The 9,923-nt window shown below is 34.6% G+C and overlaps 1 protein-coding gene across 1 annotated transcript in view; it reads right to left on the bottom strand.

Annotated features, from left to right (window-relative positions):
- The window catches only part of LOC149416723 (RNA helicase aquarius), a 168,344-nt gene extending 159,702 nt beyond the window's left edge, over positions 1-8,642 (bottom strand). The window contains exons 1-6 of the mRNA XM_089640622.1: positions 8,487-8,642; positions 8,043-8,143; positions 6,541-6,697; positions 5,564-5,771; positions 4,246-4,438; positions 3,260-3,413 (exon numbers count right to left, since the gene is read on the bottom strand). Coding sequence (XP_089496748.1) covers positions 3,260-3,413; positions 4,246-4,438; positions 5,564-5,771; positions 6,541-6,697; positions 8,043-8,143; positions 8,487-8,582 — 909 coding nt within the window. The 5' untranslated portion in view covers positions 8,583-8,642. The remainder of the gene's footprint in view (positions 1-3,259; positions 3,414-4,245; positions 4,439-5,563; positions 5,772-6,540; positions 6,698-8,042; positions 8,144-8,486) is intronic.
- Positions 8,643-9,923: the final 1,281 nt, after the last annotated feature.

The raw sequence follows: 9,923 nt of genomic DNA, 5'->3' as shown, positions 1-9,923 counted from the left end.
TTCCTTTTGCCAGGGCGTGTGCCAGTGAGGGTTATTCCCTTCTGCCTTGTCAGCTAATATAATATATTATTATTACGTTTATGAATAATAGCTAATGTCCGGGGAGGATAGATTTTTATAAAAGCCTTAAAATACAATATGTAGTTGCGTGTGATAGCAGATTAAAGAAAGAAAGTGTGAATAATTTTAATGGTGCTTTTGAAAAATAATTATATTCCGCACCGCCAAAATATTTATGTAGAATATATGATTTTAAATACATTTTTATTTTATACTAGCTGTACCCCGCCACGCTGTTGCTGTGGCCCAGTCTGTCTGTGCAGATCGAGAAACACTAGCGCGTGTTGCTTTTATGTCCAACAGATGGCGACGTTTTAAATAAAAGCATATTTTTACCTGTCACAGGTGACAGGTAAAAATATAATATAATATAGTTATATTAAAACACATGCGTATTCGAATGCAATGTTATGTCAAAATTTCAAAGCAATCTTTGAAAAACTTTTGGAGATTTAAGATTTTGAACAAACAAACATTTACATTTTTATTTATGTAGAAGATAATAGTACAAAGTGTAATAAATGCTTTTATTTTAAGGCTTGAACATTTTTTAATCAAGTAAAAATATTGCATTTCTCGAGAAGCAATAATTTTAGAAAAGACACGATTCTGTACTTTGGGTTTTATTATTAATAACAATTACTAACACCATACATGTATTGTTAAAGTAAAAATTAACTGGTTTGTGTTTGATAAAAGACATTAACTATAAGCTATACGAATATGTATATTTGTGAACTAGTGGCCTTTTTATCATTGTGGAGCCTTTTCGCATTCTTACTGCGTTTAATGTTATAAATATCCTGCATTGTTTTTATCAATAAAAATTAATCATTAACAAAACCATCTTTGATTTATTCTTACCTATGTGGATTTGGAAGGGTATCATAATATTAACTTGTGTAATATACATTCGCACTTGAAGTGAAATGACACTAAACTGCGCTATACCTAAATGCCATGCCATAATTATTGTATTTTCCAAGTAAAGAATAGTAAGTACGTTGACAGATGGCTGAATTTAGAAATTCAAATTGTAAAACTTGTTAGTTGTACAATTTCGTTAGTGAGTTAGCGAGTTTGTTTACGTCCTCAAAACATAGTGGCAACGAACGGGTTAACGGAGAATTGAATACAGTTACTGCTATGGTAAGTAAAAACACAGTTTTGTTTAAAAACTAACCTTTTAGCATAGGTATTTACAATTGGCGTAATGTGCTGATTTTTTTGCCAAAACACTTGTAAACACTTACAGCCTTACTAAAAAAAATCACTTCACAACCGTTAAACGGTGTTTTTGTTACACATTGTATTAAGAATGTAAAAGTTTAGACTCGAGTTGGTACTAAAAAAAAACCTTTAAATCTGGCAACATTGCATTTAGCAACAACTCCACGCATGCGCAATATGAGATTTTACCGCCGTTATCGAGGGTGACAGCTATTTATATATCTTCTTGTAAAATCTTCATAAATCGTCTTTTTTTCTTCATAAAATGGTCAATTTACTATCATGTTCGAATAATTCAATTCATTTAAACTTATTTGTGTTATTTTTTGTCAGTTTTAGTCAAGTAATTATACAATTCAACATTGTAAAATATAATTTCGTTTTATGTCAAAAAGTGGGATAAATGATTATACCAATATTCAAATTGAATTGTATGGTCTATATCAGGGCTTCCCAAACTTTTTTCAACTGTGACGCCCTTGGGAAGTTGCCATATTTTTGCGACGCCCCCCCCCCCCCCCCCCAAAAATTTATTTTTGATCTGTACTTATTCTTAATTACTGCAACTGCAGAGAAACCTGTCTCAAACCTCTGTCCTGATGTCGCAAACGGTAATAAAACCCTTAACGCTGCAGTGCTGATGGAACGATATTCTTGATAAACTGAGCTCCAAAATTCAAGTAGCTTATCCTTATTATATTGCAGCTTAAGGCTGGAGTCAAAGGACAATTCTATTAACTGTTCTTCTTCTGCTGTCGAAAGTGTTGATAGTGAGGTTGACTGGAAAGGGTTTCTAACCCAGTCATATTGCTCCAGATTTTCGGAAAAATATTTTTCAAAATGTTCGCTCAAAGATGACAAGTGCTGTGTAAATATTATTTTTAAAGAAGGATCGAGAATTTTTTAGGTTTACAGCGCAGTTCACTGTGAGACTTTTCTGCGCGGCGACTTGAAGTGGCGCGGGACGTTCGTTCCGAAGTGTGCGTGTGGAAGACGCTATAAAGATTGCCTCACGACGCCCCTGGGATGATCCCGCGGCGCCCCGGGGCGTCGCGACTCACAGTTAGGGAGACTCTATATTTTATGAGAACTTCATTGAAGTGATGTTTTTTACAACATAAATGCTTACTGCATGTGTTGGTACCCATCTATCTAAGAAATAAACGTATTAAGATGTTCCAAGCAATGTGTTCAAAATTTCAGTTTTTTCCTGAATCTGGTAATAAAAAGCTAGTTCAAATTTTTTTTCCAAGAGAGTTGTGTGGTACTAGCAACGGATTTCTTATCCCCTTAGTCTTATATGTTCGATTTTGGGAACAGCTTATATAGTCTCATAGAAATTGTTGTCTCTTACTATCGTGGTGAGAAATATGATATAAAAGGTCTTAGAAAGAGAAAACACCACACTTTATATTCAAATCTAGAAGTTAACCACAAATAAATTAAAATGTACACCTCTATAAAACCAAAGGTTCCGACCGCAAATTGAGACACTTAAAGAAACTTTGTAAATTGTTTATTTATTATTTTTATACGATACAACAAAAGGTGACATATTTAAAATGCATTTGCCTAATAAAACGTATATGTGTGTGTGTTTTTTTTTCTTCATAATCAATAATTTTAGGTCAGTGTTTAAATGAAAAAACGTATGGTGTGTCATTTTTTATGTTTGCATTCAAAATTTTAATACATATTTCACACAGAAATATTGGATTCATTTTGATTTTGTAACAAAGCAGAAATGTAATGCACCTTCTGATAGAATATGCCATAGATGCCCGAGTTACATAATGAACGACCGATAAAACAGAAAAATCAATAATAAATTATGTGTCAAAATAACAGATCTATTGAGAAAAACGAATTTGTTGAAAACAATGGATTTGTTGAAAAATAACTGATATGTAATTGTACAAATAAACCCGAGATCTCCACACAATCATAAGAACTTGATTAAGGGACTCACCTGTCCGAAGAGGCCCCCCTCAGGGCGCTGCAGCAGGCTGGACAGCTGGCAGCGCACCACGAGGTGGCAGTCGTCCATCACGGCGTTGAAGAAGCGGCGAGTCGGCAGCAATGCTTCTAGGTCTATCATCAGCTCCAGGAAGCGCTCGCAGTATCTGCCAAAATCATAGATTGTAAATTATTGATATACCTAAGTAGAACCCTGTTAATTTGAACTTCGATAATTTGAAAAACGTGTAATTTTGTCCGTTCGTGCCGTTTTCTTTTTTCACCTTAAGGGCACGTGTAGTGGATGTACAGGGAACAGCCTCCGTGGTCGAGGGGTAAGGCCCTCGACTTCCAACCCGAAACGAGTCCCCAGTTTAATTAGTATTACAATCATCATTTATATTACACATTTAATTTCTGATTAGTAAAATAATAAGAAATAGAATTGCCTATTTATCTTTGTCTGAATGGCTTTCTAGAAACTTAGGTGCATATGTAAGTACCTGTCAGCTTTTTCTCCGGGTTTTGTAATAATGTCCGAAAAATGAATATCTGAAAACCCGTCAAATAAATTAAATAATTATTTTCTCTATACTCTTGTGTCTTTTGTGGTCAGCATGCCACACCGAAAAGGCTTACAGGTTCCCCACCTGATTAAAAATAATATAAGTTATATTTGTGGCACGTTCCAGAGTGGAAGATACTCTCATTATCGTCCTGGTGTTATACTACCATTCAGAATTGAAACGTTGCCTAAAATGGCTTTAACCACATTTGGTGACCAGATCTGTATAGCCAGGTACTTCCCCACCTTCCTCTTCACCATCCTTTTCCTTTCACCACTACCTTCAGCCTCACAATATATCCCCCAATTGGGGATGCCATAGTCTCACTGGCTTCAGGCAGTTGGAAGCGTTTGGATCTATTTGAGGTATTCACATAAAAAAAAAATTTAATTTAAAAAATTTAATCTTCACAAATCTAATGAAGTGTTGTTACCTTATTTTATTAACATCCACATTCCCTTCCAGGGGTATTGCCTCCAGTATAGTCATGAATTTAATCATCAGCTTCTGAAGGAAGGTTCTCTCCCACATCAGTTTCTCCTGCTGGTCCGGCTTGTCTTTTTTTTGAATAGCTCGCCAGTATTTGCGCCATTTTGGTACGGTGCGGAACTCCTGCTCTCGTCGTCCTGAAATCAAAATAAAGCGCAAATTAAAGATTATAATTCAGTGAAAAACCAACTTGAAAAAATATTCCGATTTCAACACAATTTTAGGTTTCAAGAAACAGTGTAATAAATATGTTTAATGATTAGATCTGAATTGCCCGTACTTCCCAACCTTCCTCTTAGCTTTCTACCTCCTCTCCCCGACTTCTTTAAATAGGTTTAACATAGTTCCACTGACTCTTAGGGCCAGTTATTTCACAGAATTTGAATAGTTCATCAAATTTCAAATTAATTTTCCTGTTCAGTGAAAGTTCTGTTTTCTGTTTTGAAATTTGATTAATTATTCAAATTATGTGAAAGAACTGTTACGTTTTTTCATTGCACATTGTAATATATACTAAAATACCTAGCATAACTCAAAAGTGGATGGTTAAAGATGTCCGGGATGTCTGCGGAAGACATGGCATTATCAAGTGAATCCTTCATGACCCAACTCAAGACCCCTTGAGTTGGGTCATGACAAAAGTCAGAATAACAAAAGGGTATGTGTTTGGTTTTGAAATGAGTATACTCATAGTTCCTACCGGGATGTCATTTATCCAGTTCCTACATATCCCTAACCCATCACCTTGCTAGAAAAGTATTTGAAATTTAGAACAGTGGCTGTTGAACATAATAAAATTCAAGTGCATTTGTTTCGAAAACTGAAGTATTGGGACTACTGTGGAAGCAACTTGTTGTTTTTTGTGTACTTTCAGGGCCCTTGAGGTGATTTTGTGTACTTTCAGCGCACTTGAGGTGATTTTTCACAAAAACGGCACTATATAAATTAGCCAAATATTATTATTAATCTCATTAAAAAGTAAAAAGAAGGAAATTAACTATATTGAAGGTGCATAATATCGTTTTAAGTACTCGTTTTGTTGCGGTGATAATTACCGCGAGGTATCTCGGTGGAACTCACTATATTGGGATTGTGTTGTGAGCTCCTTCGCAGAGATGCAGTAGTAAGTGATTGGTTATCATGTTTTCCTTCCTTCCGTACATTTTTCATTCCTGCTCGTACTTATCGCTCAATGAATTGGTGTTTGCAAACGGTGTGATGGTAAGTTAGTTTTTCTGAATAAAGAGGTCAGTTCCACCCACCTTGCTGCAGACTGACCCACATGCTGAGTGAGACTAGCCGCTTGACCTGGTCGCGGCACAGTGCGACCTCCATGCTCCCACAGCAGCGGTTGAACAGCAGCAGCTGCGCTGTCTGCTCGCGGATGTCGCGCTGTGAACCCTCCTCTAGGCACGACTTCAGCAGCTGCGCAAAAAAGCCGCCAAAGTGCTCCGAGCGCTTCTGCAGAGCCTGGAATGTTAATAAATTAAATTTAAAACTAGTGCATCACAATATTTCCCGATGGCATCATGATATTTGTGTTTTTTTATATGAATGAGCCCTTGGGGTGATTTTGCACAAAAACGGCGATATACAAATCATCCAAATATTATTATTATTATTATTAAGAATCAATCAAGATCAATTGGGATGAGTTGTGAAGCTTAAGAGAGTGGAGAGACGAAATAAGATTTTATTTGTAAATACACGCAAATTCCTTATTATTATTATTGTTTATTACAAATAAAACAATTGTTTCCCGTCCAAAGATTTTATGCGTCGTTAGAGAATATGCAACGACAACTAGAGTATAGGTCTGGGTGGGCAACTACCAAATTACGAAGTCACTGCGATAAAACAACACACAAATCAGCAGTAACTACAAGTATCAACAACAATCAACACAGCACTGACTTAATTACTTGACACCTCAAAATCCGTCAGGCTTCCAGGCCTGTATTCTATTCAGCCTTGAGGTAGTATTCGACGCAACTTTTGAATATGAAAACATATATTTTTTTAATGTCTATCTTTGTCATACGTGAACAATGTTTGAATTAAGAATTTATATGAAACATAAGAGTGTTTCTTACTTGCAACATTTTATCATAATTTTGTGAGACCATAGCAAGTCTAGATATATTGTAATTTCATTGGATTGAACGCATTACTAGTTTGTATGAATATTGATGGTATTAACCAGCTCTTTATAAAGTAAATAGAGTAAAATAAGAATTACCTGCCACAGCGGAACTCTTTCCCTGAACTTCTCGTTCAGCATCACCACGATGGACATCATGTGGGAGTAGGACGACTTATCAGTGGTGTAGTTGGGCCACAGGTAGTTTTCCAAATACTGGGAAAATTCTAACATCATGATACGGCGGGTTGAAAAACTGAAAGATTAAACAACAAATTTGTTACATGGTTATATAATGGTAAACTTTTATTAAATATGTCGATATTTGAGGTGAATTTATTAATTTGTATGAAGGCGAGAAATAGGTGCGTGTGTGTGAGGTAGACCCAAAATTATTGTTGTAGAATAATATGTTTGCCTGGTTGCTCGATTTGGTACTTTAAGGTGGGCGAGATACAAGAGTTCACAACAGTCTAGTTTGGAATCATGGAATGAAAAATTTATACACCGGTCAATGGCCGAGTTGGTATCGCGTTTGGGTTCCACCCAGGCGCAGTGTGTTCAATTCCTCAGCTGACTAAGTCCTCCATCACAACACAAGAAACATTTTCAGCTTACTGTGGTGGTAGTAGGAAATTTTCAAACATTGTCAGGTTATTCGTAACCAAGGAATGTTTGTCTTTCTTGTTAAATGTTAATGTTCGTTTGTTCAAAATCTTAAATCTCTGAAAGTTCTTCACAGATTGCTTTGAAAGTTTGACACAACGTTGCATTCCAATACGCATGTGTTTTTATATAACTATATTATATAGATGTCATCTATGACAAGTAAAAAAATTTTTTTTTTAAATAACGCCATCTGTTGGACTGTAAAAGCAACATGCGTTGTTATTTCTCTATCTGCACAGACAGACTGAGCCACAGCAATGTGTGGCGGGGTACAGCTAGTTTTACATAAAAAAGTTGAGTAATTTATTTTTCTTCTATTTTATAGGGTATGCATTTAGTAAGAATGTATACTTTATTTTTTTAACAGGTATGTGAAGTTTGAAGTTAATAAATCGTAAAAATTTGTGCTGCACACATTCAATATTTCTTATATGAATTTGATAGTACGGAGACCACACTATTGAATTGTATTCTAACAAGTTGCGTACTAGCAACGAATTTACAATTTTTATAACTTCCAATGAATCGAAGTCTGTGATAATTTTGATAATAAATCACAATGTATTCATGCCTTTATTAGTTATTTGTTGAATGCGAATTACAAATTTTAATTGGGTGTCAAACATAACTTCAAAATCTCTAATTTGTTAGCTATACACCAATTGCATAATTTGTCAATGTTTGACTGAAAGATTAGGCGGTCGCTATATTAGATATTTCTTTGTATAATTTGATGTCATCGGCAGAAAAGATATTTAAATAATTTGTGTGTATTATGAAGTAAACGGAGTAAGAAAACTTTAAACAATTCCTTTTTAGTAAACCTTTGTTTAAGTCTTCGGGAAAGGAGAAGTTTTTACTTAAATATTTGCACAGTTTTTATTTCTTACCATAACCAAAAAATTAATATAGTGGTTGAATTAATTACTTACTTTGAACCGCAAATCTCTTGTACATATATATCCTCAATGACTTGGGGATCAAAGGGCTGGTGGTTGCCTTGGGTATTGGGAGCCCAAAACTGATTTGCCAGCTGTAAAAAAAAAATGTTATTGTTCTGTACTTCAATTGCTCACAGAAGCGTGAAAATAGTGAAGGGGGGTTATTTGATGAGATACTTTAACGGGTTCCGCCCATAAATAAAACGTACACAGTAGCTTGAAGGTAATGTGGAACATTGTTAGCAACATATTTATGTTATGGATAATGCTATCAGGATGTCATTTATCCCTTAACAAACCAAGTACAAAAATATAAAAAAAAGGCGCAATATAAATCATTATTTGAACAAATTGTTCTACAATTGATTTCTATATAAAATAATATTATAAACGTTACAAAACGATTTTAGGTTATAATTTATCAGAAGTTGTTACTTGGGTTATCCGGTCAGAATTAATTTGTGAAACTGTTGGTGGTGGCAGTTTTTTACTGTCCACTCCCGAAGGAAGAACATCGGGATCCATATCCATTACACTTGTTAATTAACTAATAAACAAAACAAGAAACAGTGCCGACGAAAATGACATTAGCCGCTGTCGCTAAGTCATAGACAATATAAGATTTTAAAACCATAGGCTAAATTGAAAATAAAGACGTTATCTTGATTTTTCTCATACTCTCGGCACAGAATAAATGCCACCACATTCGCGTGCAGAATTATATATGCATGAAAAAACGTTCACTACTGGGAACTTTTCTACCCTTTCAATAAAAATCCTCTCCAAACAGTATCCCCAATGATGACATAGGCCCTGAGGGTAACTTCTGTGTGGAGTTAATGTAAATTAAACCCTTTTGATTTTTTTAAATATTTTATTAGCGTGTAAAACTTTCAATGTTGCCCTTTTTTACCACTGCCACAATTATTATAAACTTGCGTAGAACCACAAACAATAAGAATTTAAAAAAAATATTAAATAAAAAACAAAGGTGTAATTTTTTTTATAAAATTGCCAAGGCCGAGAATAAAGCCCCAATCAACTAATTGTAATGCAACTATGATGACCATTGCAACACAATCTATTGTAAGAATTACCGTATAAGTGCATTGTAATATCTTTTGAAAATGACAGAGATTTTTTATTACTTTTAGAATGTAACGTACACGAAATTCAAAATGTAAGTATTGTAGATTGGCACCATCATGTATTAAGTTTTATTAGTTTATTATTTATACAAAAATACAATACATAAATCCCTACCCTTACCATCGCTCGAAATATAAATTAATGAATTCTAAGCAATGGTTTTACTTTATTTTGTGCTATTTAAAATAAAGCCACCCTGTCAAATATTCTTTGAGTTTTTATTATAAACTAATATTACATCAACTTACTTTACTACTTATAGTACAAAGTGTAACTATGATCAATATTTATTAAAAGCTACAACTATTGGCTTTGGTATTATATAGCTTTATCGGCTCTGGACGGAGCTATGAAAGAACAAATTGAAGCCACGGGGTGAGGGGGAAGATGTATGAAAAATGCCTTCACCTACTTACATTTTTTAATCGCACTTATGTTTTGTCAGGGGCTTTTTAGGTTCATGTTTCGCAATATTTGCAACGTTGTATGTTAGAAATATTGTTTCTGAAACGTATCTACTAATCCTTCAAGCCGGTGTTTCTATGGTTTAACTTCAAACCGCTGTCACACGCTGTCATATTGTCGCTGTCATTGCTGTCAAAAACTGGTCGAATTCCTTGAATGTCAGATTGGCTTGTGTTGTGAAGCGAAACGATATATTTTCTATTCTCAACCGTAATACATAACAATAATAATACTAAAACGGTACATATGCTATTTTTT

This window comes from Hesperophylax consimilis, chromosome 16 (assembly GCF_061612785.1).
Source record: "Hesperophylax consimilis isolate HC1 chromosome 16, BYU_Hcon_1.0, whole genome shotgun sequence".
In the NCBI taxonomy this organism is placed as follows: Eukaryota; Metazoa; Arthropoda; class Insecta; order Trichoptera; family Limnephilidae; genus Hesperophylax; species Hesperophylax consimilis.
This window is presented reverse-complemented; position numbering and strand designations above follow the sequence as displayed.